Consider the following 14,303-nt stretch of genomic DNA (forward strand, 5'->3'; position numbering starts at 1 on the left):
ATTTGGATAGATACATGGACAGGAAGGGTATGGAGGGCTATGGTCCAGGTGCAGATCAATGGGACTAGGCAAAATAATCAGCATAGACTAGATGGGCTGAAGGGCCTGTTTCTGTGCTTATAGTGTTCTCTGACACTTTGAATCATATATCGATCATAATAGCTTGCCACATCAAATTCATTGTTCACTGTTGCTCAAACTTGCATTGATTCCAAGGGGCTCCCTTTGGAAAGAGAGCCCTTCCCAGAAAGGGAATTGTTTTTAAACAGAGAAGTGACAATTAAGAAAGCATACCTTTTTGCATTGCTGATTTCAGGCAACACTCTACAAGGACGGCTTCCGACTCGCACCATGTGGGAGGCTGCAGTAATATCAGGGCCATTTGGAGATTTGAAGTCCCAGCCACACAGAGTGAGCTCCGTCTCTCCATTGACAGGAGCACTTTTGGGAAGAAACTGAAATTCACAGAAGAAGGAGATGTTGTAATGTATCATAAAACTTGCCTTGGGGAGAAAATCTAAGTTTGATATTTACTCCTTTTTCAAAATCAGAACCATAAATATTGTCCCTTTCATTTGCACATTTTTTAATTTAGTAACGTATAGTAACTTTATGTTTTTGCATAGGACTGCTGCCAGAAAACAAGATATAAGACAGTGATAATAAACCTGACCCTGAATCTGATTTTTTTTTTGTTTCTCAGCATATGAAAATGTCAAATTGAGAGTGAGTGGGTTTCTTAAACCACTGCAGCTGCTGAGCTGTGTTGCCTCAGTTTCCTGTAGGAGTGTGAATCAGAATGTTCATACACTTGGTGTATCATTTTTATTCACTTTCAGAACCTGGCATTATAGCAAGGCCAGCCTAATCCCCATCCATAACTTCCCCTGAGTTAGTGGTGATGAGCTTCATTCTCAAACTGCTGTGGTGAAATATCCAACAATGCTCTTGAAGGGGACTTTTTTAACAAGTGCTGTTCCAGAATTCAGGTCACACAATTCAAGGAGAAACAATATTTAAATAGTATGTAGTTCACTGATGGACTTGCAGGTATTGGTTCCTATGTGCCAGATCCCTTGTCCTTTGAGGCTGAGGTTTGGAAGACATTGATGAGGAGATTTGATGCATTGCTATGATGAATTTTATGGATACAGCAGATTAGAACCACACTTAGCTACTCTCACAGGTTATGCCTTATAGATAGTAGTAAGATTTAGAGTGTTGGGTAGGTGTCATTCACCAGGAATGGATGGAATAGCCACCCTATTTACATAGCCAATCTGGTTGGATTTCTGGTCCTGCTTATCATTTAGTCAGGTAAATACTGAGAAAAGATATACAGTGATGACCTAAATTATATGGAATATAATTATATGGCATTGAGTTGGGGGTGATGTATTAGCATGAATAGAGGATTGGTTAACCAATAAAAAGCAGAGCTGGGATACCTGGTTGGCAATCAGTGGCGAGTGATATGCTGCAAGGGTCGGAGCTGGGCCCACAATATATATTAACGATCTGGAAGAGGGGACCAAGTGTGGTGTATTGAAATTTGTTGATGACACTCTATTGAGTGGAAAAGCAAACTGTGCAGAGGATACAGAGAGTCCACAGAGTGAATAGGCAAGAGTCTAGCAGCTGGAGTACAAAATGCAAGGTCATCCACTTTGGAAGGAATATGTAAGATCAGATTATTATTTAAATGGTAAAAGATTGCAGCATGCTGCTGTGCAGAGGGACTTGGGAGTGCTTGTGCATGAATCACAAAAGGTTGGTTTGCAGGTGCAGCAGGCTATCAAGAAGGCAAATGGAATGTTGGCCTTCATTACTAGAGGGATTGAACTTAAGAACAGAGAGCTTATGCTACAATTGTACAGGGTACTGGTGAGGCCACACCTGGAGTACTGTGTGCATTTCTGGTCTCCTTACTTGAGCGAGGATGTACTGTCATTGGAGGCGGAGCAGAGGAGGTTCAACAGGTTGATTCCAGAGATGAGGGGGTTAGATTATAAGAAGACACTGAGTCACCTGCAACTGTGCTCACTAGAATTCAGAAGAATGAGAGGAGATCTTATAGAAACATATAAAATTATGAAAGATAGAAATAGGAAAGTTGTTTCCACTGGTAGGTGAGACTAGAACTAGGGGAAATAGCCTCAAGATTCGGGGGAGTAAATTTAGGATGGGGATGAGGAGGAACTGCTTCTCTCAGAGAGTGGTGAATCTGCAGAATTTTCTGACCAATGAAGCAGTGGAGACCACCTCAGTAGATATATTTAAGGCAAGGTTGGATAGATTATTGCATAGTAGGGGAATTAAGGGTTATGGCGAAAAGGCAGGTAGGTGGAGATGAGTCATTAGTCAGATCAGCCATGATTGTATTGAATGGCAGAGCAAGCTTGACAGGCCAAGTGGCCTTCTCTTGGTTCTATTTCTAATGTTTTTATGCTGAAGAAACACGATATTAAATTAGAGCAACAACTTCTGATAAAGGTCCTGACGAAGGGTCTCGGCATGAAATGTTGACTGTTCATTCATTCCCATAGATGTGGCCTGACATGCTGAGTTCCACCAGCATTTTGTGTTTCTTACTCTGGATTCATTTTAATTGTTTTAATTTAGAGATACAGCACAGTAACAGGCTCGTCTGAACCAATGAGCCCCAGATGCCCAATTACTCACAAATAACCAATTAACAAAACCCATGCAGTCACAGGAGTATGCATGTATAAGCTCCTTACAGACATTGATGGAATTGCACCTGCATCCAATTGCTATTACTACACTACTGTGTATGCAGGCAACAACATAAGTTTAAGAAGGTGCAAATATTTCTGCAGTATATTCAACATTTCAAAAATATTTGAGTATTATTGTAAATACATTGTTTGATTAAGCATTCTTTGTTTACATAATTCCTTACTAGTTATATGTTACTAGTTATATGTAAGGAATATATGAACAGCATGTGCCATTACGCCACCGCCTCACTAAAAATACGAAAGAAGAACTAAGTAGGTAAACTCCCTGGTTCCTGTGTTTTTTTCCCCCCAGTTTCTGGAGATACAAAACATAACAATTTCAGTAAATTGGCTTACAAAGATCACTCTAGCAGTCTTACCATGAATATATATCCACTCTGAAGCATTTTACTGTAATTTAACAATCAATTAAAAGCAAGCAAAGAATTAATGGCAGAGTAAGGGCCTTCTGGGGACTGGAAAGATAATCTGTCACTGGAGACAGAAGATGTAGGCAAGATTCCAAGTCAGTTCTTTGCAATGATGTTGAATTTGTTAACAAGTAACATTAAATTCTGGTGAACTGGGACACATCAGCACCAGTACATTTCAACCCAGTTAAGCAGCTGTCCAAATTAATCAAATTCTCATGAAAACATTTAAAAAGGTATAAAAAAGACAAACTGAGAAACAATGTATTTAAATGAAATACAGAAAAAATTAGATAGATACTTCATTGCTCCCATATGAAATTACAGTGTCACAATAGCATTACAAGTGCATAGATAGATAAATATTAGAAGGAAAGTAGAAAGAATAAAAAATAAATTACCTCAAGCAGTCTAACAAGAGGGGGAGTCATCACTTCCCTAGCTATGGGTTGACTCATAGAGCCTGACGGCCAAGGGTAAGAATAATCTCACATAGTGCTCTTTGGAGCAGCACTGCTGTCTTAGCCTATTACTAAAGGTGCTGTTCAGTCAAGGTGGCCTGCAGAGGGTGAGAACACTCCCAATACTACTACAGGTCCATAAAACCAGGTATTCATAATAGTTATCGACAGAGGAATTCATCCAGGGTACACAATGAACAAAGTTAGCGCAGACACCTACCATAGATAATTAACTACCTACTTACAATGCTATCAATGACTGCATCCTCTAAATCTTCATATTCATTGCAACATTCAAGATGATTGTTGATACCTTCAAATTCTTCGTAGTTCCCAATTTGAAGTAGTAAATTTATTTCATTTTCACCATTTCTGGTATCTCCAAATCTAAATGCTTGAAACCAGTGAGCAGAATAGTTCAGAATTGTGCTCATCACTGATGATCAATGACTGGTGCTATTTAGAAACTGCTCTCTCAATGCAGGGTGTAGCGTTTAATACCCACACAACTGCGTATGACTGCACTTTAGTTAGCACTGTTCAGCAATAGTCTCCTGCTCCAATTAAGTTTCATAGTGTACCAAATAAACAAAGGGAATCCTGGAAATTTTCTTGTTTAGATTTTGTGCTTTAAGATTTATCCCAAATAAATGGCTGTCCCAATTAACTGATGGGTCAATTAACCTGAATCCACTCTATATAAGAAGTATTGTTTAGGAAAAGTATCTAGAATTGTTTAAGTAGCTAGGCCAAATGAAATATACCCCAAGGTGTTAATAGAAGCAAGACTTTGAGCACAGTAGATCAGTCCCCTCTGGCTATAGAAGTGGTGCTGGAGGTTTAAAGGACTGTCAAGGAATGTATGTAGAGAGAAAGAAACAAAAATAACCATTTAACAATTACAGCATGGAAACAGGCCATCTCGGCCCTTCTAGTCCGTGCCGAACGCTTACCCTCACCTAGTCCCACTGGCCTGCACTCAGCCCATAACCCTCCATTCCTTTCCTGTCCATATACCTATCGAATTTTTTCTTTTAAGTGACAATATCGAACCTGCCTCTACCACTTCTACTGGAAGTAGAAATAAACTAATAATAGGGTAGGGGTTAATTGCAGTGGTGGGTGTATTATTGGCAAAGTACGTCATTCTAAGGGACAGTAAAATTTCTTCAAGAAGGACATGAGACTGTGTCCATATGAGAGAAACCTGACAAAGCAAGGGCATATTCGTGGGGTATACGTGGTCCTTGAGACCATTATCTTGAGGCTAATAAGAAAAAGGCCATCTTAAATCTAGTATCATTGAATTCTAAAGAGTAATTAATAATCTGGTGGTGAACTGGCCTTCAGAGGCATTTTTTGTAGGAAACAAGGAAGAATGAAGAAAGGCTTATGCAAAGCCACCTCCTTGTTTGGCACAGAATTCAGGTCAGAGACCCTTCAGCACAACTTTAAAAACAGAGAAAACCAAACACGTTTTCAGATGCAGATGGCAAGACAGGTGGAGACAATGAAAGAAATGTCTGTAATAGTTACTTTAAAATACAGCAGTTGGAGACAAGTAAACTGAATCAGAAAGTTACAGCAATATCTGTGGCAAGAAGATTCAGAGCTGATCACAGTCTGCTTATTCTAACATGTGTGAGTGCCTTCAGGAAGTGCTCCGGTAAGCCTACCCTCCCTGATACATCAAAATGAGCAGAATTCAAGTTGTAGGCATGTCTGTGGAAGTGGCTGGTTTGGATCCCAATGGCTTAAATCAGCTCCCAGACAGTGCAGCATATTATTTGGTTAGTCACACTTACCTTGTTAATTAAATACATTGTAATCTAATTTTTCAACTTCAAACTCCATCACTGTCTTTACCTCTAAGACCTTCACATGCGATACCTCAAGTTCACATTCAAGTTCATTGTCGTTCAACCATGCACATGTATACCAGCAAATGAAACAACGCTCCTCCAGACCATGATGCACAACTCAGTACATATAGCACACAAAGCAATACTATATGACCATAAGGTATCGGAGCAGAATTAGACCATTTGGCCAATCAAGTCTGTTTCATCCTCACTGATCCATTTCCCTCTCAGACCTGATCACCTGCCTTCTCCACATAACCCTTCATACCCTGACTGATCAAGAACCTATCAACCTCTGTCTTAATTACACCCATGACTTGGCCTCCAGAGATGCATGTGGAAACGAATTCCACAGATTCACTACTCTCTGGCTAAAGAAATTCCTCCTGATCTCCATTCAAAATGGCCATCCCTCGATTCTGAGGCTGTGCCCTCTGGTCTTAGATTTCCCCACCATAGAAAGCATCTGCTCCACATCCACTCTACTGAGGTCTTTCAACATTCAATATTTTTTAATGAGATTCCACCCCACCCCCCTCCACTCCACCAATGTTTTGAATCCCAGCAAGGACAGGCCCAGAACCATCCAACACTCCTCATATGATAAGCCTTTCAATTCCGGAACCATTTTTGTGACCTTCCTTTGAACCCTCTCCAATGTCAGCACATCAGGTAAGATACCCAAAACTGCTCACAATACTCCAAGTGAGGCCTCACCAGTGCTTTATAAAGTCTCAACATGACATCCTTGCTTCTATATTCTCATCCTCTTGAAATTAATGCTGACATTGCATTTGCCTTGCTCATCACCGACTCAATTTACAAATTAATTTTCAGGGAATCCTGTACAAGGACTCTCGTCCTATTGCATCTCTGATTTTTGAATTTTCACTCTATTTAGAAAATAGTCCACAGCTTTATTTCTTGTACCAAAGTTCATGACCATACACTTTCCAACACTTTATTCCACATTTTTTGCCCATTCTTCCAATACAAGTTCTTCTGTAGCACTTCTGCTTCCTCAACACTACCTGCCTCGAGACCTATCTTTGTATCATCCATAAACTTGGCCACAAAGCCATCTATTCTGTCATCTATATCATTGACATATAACGTAAAAAGTAGTCCCAACACAGAAACCTGTGGAACACCACTAGTTAGTGACAGCCAACCAGAAAATGCTCACTTTATTCCCACTCTTTGACTCCTGCCAATCAGCCAATCCTCTATCCATGCTAGTACCTGTCCTGTAATACCATGAGCTCTTAACTTATTAAGCAGCCTCATGTGTGGCACCTTGTCAAAGGCCTTCTGAAAATCCAAGTCTTCCCTGTTTTTTATTTCTTTAAAGAATTCTAACAAATTTGTCAGGCAAGATTTTCCCTTAAAGAAACCATGCTGACGTTGGCCTATTTCATCACATCTCCATGTACCCTGAAACTGGAGGTGCTATATTTAAATACACGTAGCATTCAGAATAAGGTGGACGAACTCATGGCGCAGTTACAGATTGGGTGGTAAGACATTGTGGGTATCACTGAATCATGGCTGAAATAAGGCCATAGTTAGGAGCTTAATATCAAAGGATATAATTTATATCAAAAGGACCGGCAGGAAGGCATAGGTGGTGGTGTAACTCGGTATTAAGAGATGGAATTACATCTTTAGAAAGAGGTGACATAGTGTCAGAGAATGTTGAATGTTTGTGGGTGGAGTTAAGAATCTGCAAGAGTAATAAGAACATATGGGAATCATATATAGGCCTCCAAATAGTAGGGTTGAGATTGCAAAGGGAGCTGGAAAAGGAATGTAATAGGGAATAAGGGTAATAGCACAATTGTAATGGGGACTTCAATATGCAAGGGGATTGGTTAAAATCAGGTTGGTGTCATGTTGCAAGAAAGGGAATTTGTTGAATGTCTATGAGATGGCTATCTTAGATTGGGTGTTGTGTAAAAACCAAGATCTTATTAGGGAGCTTAATGTAAAGGAACCCTTAGGAAGCAGTGATCATAATATGATTGAATTCATACTGCAATTTGAGAGGGAGAAGCACAAGTCACACATATCAATACCACAATGGAATAAAGGGAATTACAGAGGCATGAGACAGGCGTCATGCTTTTCAACTTTGTCTCCCTTTTACATTGCAACTCATCCCATTGGCTGCAGTTTTGCCCTATCATTAGCCAGTCCTTGCTAGCAGTCTCACTACACACTGCCTCTGCTTGTAAACCAACTACCTCATCCTCTGGCTCTACACTCCATCTCCCACCCCCTTGCGAATTAGTTTAAACTCTCCTGAACAGCTCTAGCAAACCTGCCCACAACAGTATTGGTCCCTTCAGGTTCAGATGTAACCCGTCCTTTTTGTACATTTTGTACCTTTCCCAGAAGAGGTCCCAATGATCCAGAAATGTGAACTTGTACCAGTTGATCAGCTACACATTTAACTACCAAAACCTTCTATTCTTACCCTCAATGGCAGTCACCCAGTTATTATCTTCTCCTGACAGTCACCCAGTTACCTGCCTCCTGCAACTTAGAGGTGACTAACATCACCACGGCCACCTCCCACATAGCTCCATCTATTACTTCCTCAGTCTTCCACATGAGCCAAAGGTCATCCAGTTCATTAGCACTTTCTCTGAGGAGCTGCAGCTTAGTGCACCTGGTGCAGATGTGGTTGGCAAGGAGGCTGGAAGTCTCCCAGAATTCCCACATCTCAACACAGACCTTGAGTCTTCTTAAATGCACTCACTCTGCCCTAACAGATGATGAATGAAGATTAAAAAAGATACTTACTAGATACTTACCTCACCCACACCTGATTCCACACAAGCCTAATAAGCCGAAGCCACTCCAACACCGACCCATTCACACAATCACTGCTCTGCTTGCTCCTGCCTTATTTTTAGTCACCCTTTCTAATGAATCCCATTCACTGATTAAAGTTAGAAAGTAAACAGTATAACTCCTCCGGCACTTCATAAGTGATGAGACCTGGGTGGTGGCAGAGAGTTCAGTAATCTTACCACCTGCAGGGTAGAAGCTGTTTCTCATCCTAATTGTTCTTGTTCTAATGCTATGGTACCTACTGTCTGATGGTAGAAAGCTAAAGAGATTGTTGGACAGATGACAATAGCGAGGGTCCTACGTATGCTGTGCTACTGATAAATATCTCTGATGAGTGGAAGAGAGACCCCATACTCATTCTCAATACCTTACTCACCAAAGTCCACTTACTGTAGTGAGTGCACACAGAGAACACTGTGCCATTGCAGATACACAGACTGGTCTACACATTCAGCATGAGCTGGCCTGTCTGAACCAGTTACCCAACTATCTGACAGGTTGCTGTCTACACATTAAAATAATTTACTTAACACTGCAAATGAAAACTACATATTTTAAAAATCTGAAAGATTAAGTAAACGAATGTATATTTAAAATGTATATTTACTCACCAAAGTCCAACCACTCAAAAGGTATGGCATTCAGTAGGCAATGAACACTGTCCCACAGCATAATGTACAGACTTTGGTAAAGTTAATTATAGGAATTGCTTCCTGTGGCAGAGGAACAGATTCATGTAAGTGGGAAAAATAGAGGTGAAATGGTAAGAACTTGTTGACACTCGGCATGTTATAATTTGGAATATTCTGCCTAGAAATAAATGAAATGAAAACTTTTCAAAGGAAGATGGAGATGGATCTGGTCAGGGAGAGTGAGGAGTTGATAGAGAGGAGTTACAGGCAGGTGGTCATACCGGGGCCATGGGAGGCAGACAGGTGGGTCACGGTTAGGAGGGGGAAGGGGAAGTGTCAGGTACTAGAGAGTACCCCGGTGGCTGTACCGCTTGACAATAAGTACTCCTGTTTGAGTACTGTTGGTGGGTACAGCCTACCTGGGGCAAGCAACAGTGGCCGTGCCTCTGTCACAGAGTCCGGCCCTGTAGCTCAGAAGGGTAGGGAAAGGAAGAGTAAGGCAGTAGTAATAGGGGACTCGATAGTTAGGGAGTCAGATAGGCGATTCTGTGGACGCAGTCAGGAAACCCAGATGGTAGTTTGCCTCCCTGGTGCCAGGGTCCAGGATGTTTCTGATCGCATCCAAGATATCCTGAAATGGGAGGGGGAGAAGCCAGAGTTCATGGTACATATAGGTACCAATGACATAGGTAGGAAAAGGGAAGAGGTCCAGAAAGGAGAATATAGGAAGTTAGGAAGAGAGTTGAGAAGAAGGACCGCAAAGGTAGTAATCTCGGGATTACTGCCTGTGCCACGCGACAGTGAGAGTAGGAATGGTATGAGGTACAGGATAAATGCATGGCTGAGGGATTGGACCAGGGGGCAGAGATTCAGGTTTCTGGATCATTGGGACCTCTTTTGGGGCAGGTGTGTCCTATACAAAAATGACGGGTTGCACTTGAATCCCAGGGGTACCAATATCCTGGCGGAGAGATTTGCGAAGTCTACTGGGGAGACTTTAAACTAGAATGGTTGGGGGGTGGAAATCAAATTGCAGAGACCAGGAGAGAGGTTCACAAATAGAGAAAGCTAGTAGACAGTGTGAGAGGGATGATAGGCAGGTGATAGAGAAGGGGAGCGCTCAGACCGAAGATGTAGGGGAAAAGGAAGAAAAAGATAAAGTTGATTGCACTGTTAGGGATAAACAGAGAGTAAGAGGTGGAGAGTTTCTTAAATGCATCTATTTTAATGCTAGGAGCACTGTAAGAAAGGTGGATGAGCTTAGAGCATGGATTGATACCTGGAAATATGATGTTGTAGCTATTACTGAAACATGGTTGCAGGAGGGGTGTGATTGGCAACTAAATATTCCTGGATTTCGTTGCTTCAGGTTAGATAGAATTGCAGGGGCAAGAGGGGGATGTGTTGCATTGCTTGTCAGAGAAAATATTACAGCAGTGCTTTGGCAGGATAGATTAGAGGGCTCGTCCAGAGAGGCTATTTGGGTAGAATTGAGGAACGGGAAAGGTATAGTATCACTTATAGGGGTGTATTATAGACCACCTAATGGGGAGCGAGAATTGGAGGAGCAAATTTGTAAGGAGATAGCAGATATTTGTAGTAAGCACAAGGTTGTGATTGTGGGAGATTTTTATTTTTCACACATAGACTTGGAAGCCCATTCTGTAAAAGGGCTGGATGGTTTGGAGTTTGTAAAATGTGTGCAGGATTGTTTTTTGCAGCAATACAAAGAGGTACCAACTAGAGAAGGGGCAGTGTTGGATCTCCTATTAGGGAATGAGATAGGTCAGGTGATGGAGGTTTGTGTTGGGGAGCACTTCGGGTCCAGTGATCACATTGCCATTAGTTTCAATATAATTATGGAGAAGGATAGGACTAGGCCCAGGGTTCAGATTTTTGATTGGAGAAAGGCTAACTTTGAGGAGATGCGAAAGGATTTAGAAGGAGTGGATTGGGACAATTTGTTTTATGGAAAGGATGTAATAGAGAAATGGAGGTCATTTAAAGGTGAACTTTTGAGGGTACAGAATCTTTATGTTCCTGTTAGGTTGAAAGGAAAGGTTAAAAGTTTGAGAGAGCCATGGTTTTCAAGGGATATTGGAAACTTGGTTTGGAAAAAGAGAGATCTACAATAAATATAGGCAGCATGGAGTAAATGAGGTGCTTGAGGAATATAAAGAATGTAAAAATAATCTTAAGAAAGAAATCAGAAAAGCTAAAAGAAGGTACGAGGTTGCTTTGGCAAGTAAGGTGAAAATAAATCCAAAGGGTTTCTACAGTTATATTAATAGCAAAAGGATAGTGAGGGATAAAATTGGTCCCTTAGAGAATCAGAGTGGACAGCTATGTGTGGAGCCAAAAGAGATGGGGGAGATTTTGAACAATTTCTTTACCGGTATTCACTAAGGAGAAGGATATTGAATTTTGTACGGTAAGGGAAATAAGTAGGGTAGTTATGGAAACTATGATGATTAAAGAAGAGGAAGTACTGGCACTTTTAAAGAATATAAAAGTGGATAAATCTCCGGGTCCTGACAGGATATTCCCTAGGACCTTGAGGGAAGTTAGTATAGAAATAGCAGTGGCTCTGACAGAAATATTTCAAATGTCATTAGAGACGGGGATGGTGCCAGAGGAGTGGCTTATTGCTCATGTGGTTCAAAGTATTCTAAGAGTAAACCTAGCAATTATCAGCCTGTAAGTTTGACATCAGTGGTGGGTAAATTAATGGAAAGTATTCTTAGAGATGGTATATGTAATTATCTGGATAGACAGGGCCTGATTAGGAACAGTCAACATGGATTTGTGTGTGGAAGGTCATGTTTGACAAATCTTATTGAATTCTTTGAAGAGGTTACTAGGAAAGTTGACAAGGGTAAAGCAGTGGATGTTGTCTATATGGACTTCAGTAAGGCCTTTGTCAAGATTCCACACAGGAGGTTAGTTAGGAAGGTTTAATCATTAGGTATTAATATTGAAGTAGTAAAATGAATTCAACAGTGGCTGGATGGGAGATGCCAGAGAGTAGTGGTGGATAATTGTTTGTCAGGTTGGAGGCTGCTGACTAGTGGTGTGCTTCAGGGATCTGTACTGGGTCCAATGTTGTTTGTCATATACATTAATGATCTGGATGATTGGGTGGTAAATTGGATTAGCAAGTATGCAGATGATACTAAGATAGGTGGCGTTGTGAATAATGAAGTAGGTTTTCAAAGCTTGCAGAGAGATTTAGGCCAGTTAGAAGAGTGGGCTGAAAGATGGCAGGTGCAGTTTAATGCTGAGAAGTGTGAGGTGCTACATTTTGGTAGGACTAATCAAAATAGGACATACATGGTAAATGGTAGGGCATTGAGGAATGTAGTAGAACAGAGTGATCTAGGAATAATGGTGCATAGTTCCCTGAAGGTGGAATCTCATGTGGATAGGGTGGTGAAGAAAGCTTTTGGTATGCTGGCCTTTATAAATCAGAGCATTGAGTATAGGAGTTGGGATGTAATGTTAAAATGGTACAAGGTATTGTTGAGGCCAAATTTGGAGTATTGTGTACAGTTCTGGTCACTGAATTATAAGAAAGATGTCAACAAAATAGAGAGAGTACAGAAGAGATTTACTAGAATGTTACCTGGGTTTCAGCACCTAAGTTCCAGAGAAAGGTTGAACAAGTTAGGTCTTTATTCTTTGGAACGTAGAAGGTTGAGGGGGGACTTGATAGAGGTATTTAAAATTATGAGGAGGATAGATAGAGTTGACATGGGTAGGTTTTTTTCCATTGGGAGTAGGGGAGATTCAAACAAGGGACATGAGCTGAGAGTTAAGGGACAAAAGTTTAGGGGTAACACAAGAGGGCACTTCTTTACTCAGAGAGTGGTAGCTGTTTGGAATGAGCTTCCAGTAGAAGTGGTAGAGGCAGGTTCGATATTGTCATTTAAAGTGAAATTGGACAGGTATATGGACAGGAAAGGAATGGAGGGTTATGGGCTGAGTGCAGGTAGATGGGACTAGGTGAGAGTAGGGGTTTGGCACGGACTTGAAGGGCCGAGATGGCCTGTTTCCATGCTGTAATTGTTATATAGTTATATGGATCTTTAGGCTCAGAAGTTGGAGAGGACAGGGCCCCCAATTTTATTGGGCTTATATTCCAGAGGCCCTGTTGAAAGACGCAATGACTTAAGTTCAAATTCCATTGCATCTGCTGAGCAAGAATTTAGAATATAAAATTTATATCTGTAGTAGTATACTAGAATACTATTGAAGCATACTAGTATACAATAGAACTTTAGTCACTGAAATACACGAAGGATATTAATAAGGTTGAAAGAGTGCAGAGAAGGTTTACAAGGATGTTGCCGGGACTTGAGAAACTGAGTTACAGAGAAAGGTTGAATAGGTTAGGACTTTATTCCCTGGAGCGTAGAAGAATGAGGGGAGATTTGATAGAGGTATATAAAATTATGATGGGTATAGATAGAGTGAATGCAAGCAGGCTTTTACCACTGAGGCTAGGGGAGAAAAAAACCAGAGGACATGGCTTAAGAGTGAAGGGGGAAAAGTTTAAAGGGAATATGGGGGGGGAAGGGTTCTTCACACAGAGAGTGGTGGGAGTGTGGAATGAGCTGCCAGATGAAGTGGTGAATGCAGGCTCACTTTTAACATTTAAGAAAAACTTGGACAGGTACATGGATGAGAGGTGTATGGAGGGATATGGTCCAGATACAGGTCAGTGGGACTAGGCAGAAAAATAGTTTGACACAGCCAAGAAGGGCCAAAAGGCCTGTTTCTGAGCTGTAATGTTCTATGGTTCTAACGTCGTTTGTGTGGCTCACTAGTGTTGTGTGGGCAATGAGAATGCTGACTTTACTAGGTTAAACTTCACGTTTCTGCACACCCACACAATTGTGAGCAACTCATACAAAATGCTGGGGGAGTTCAGCATGTTAGGCATTGTCCGTGGAAATAAATAAAGTCAATGTTTTGGACTGAGACCTTTCTTCAGGACCAATGTAGTTGACTTTGGTAAAAAGAAACCTTTTGGGGACTTCTGGTAAGATGGCGATTGTTTAGCTGCTCCGAACTTTTGTTCCGTTACTGTCTCTATCTTTGCACTAAATGTCTCCATTTTTTAAAACTTAGTTAGGAATTTTTTCGGTATCTCTTACTTGCCTGTGAACATATCTAACTTACAATATCTAGCAAGAGTTCTAAATCCGGGAGAAAGGAAGCTACGGCTCCCTCAGACGAGACCCTGGCTGCGCTCAGAAAGCTCCGAGACAAAATTTTAAAGGAATTTAAAACTGCTTTCAAACAGTTGGAAGACAAACTG

The 14,303-nt window shown here is 41.1% G+C and overlaps 1 protein-coding gene across 1 annotated transcript in view; it reads right to left on the reverse strand.

The window, feature by feature from the left end:
* Positions 1-14,303, reverse strand: part of mst1rb (macrophage stimulating 1 receptor b) — a 263,381-nt gene that overhangs the window by 91,871 nt on the left and 157,207 nt on the right. The window contains exon 7 of the mRNA XM_073072657.1: positions 295-455. Coding sequence (XP_072928758.1) covers positions 295-455 — 161 coding nt within the window. The remainder of the gene's footprint in view (positions 1-294; positions 456-14,303) is intronic.

The sequence above is a fragment of the Hemitrygon akajei genome, chromosome 19 (genome assembly GCF_048418815.1).
Source record: "Hemitrygon akajei chromosome 19, sHemAka1.3, whole genome shotgun sequence".
In the NCBI taxonomy this organism is placed as follows: domain Eukaryota; kingdom Metazoa; phylum Chordata; class Chondrichthyes; order Myliobatiformes; family Dasyatidae; genus Hemitrygon; species Hemitrygon akajei.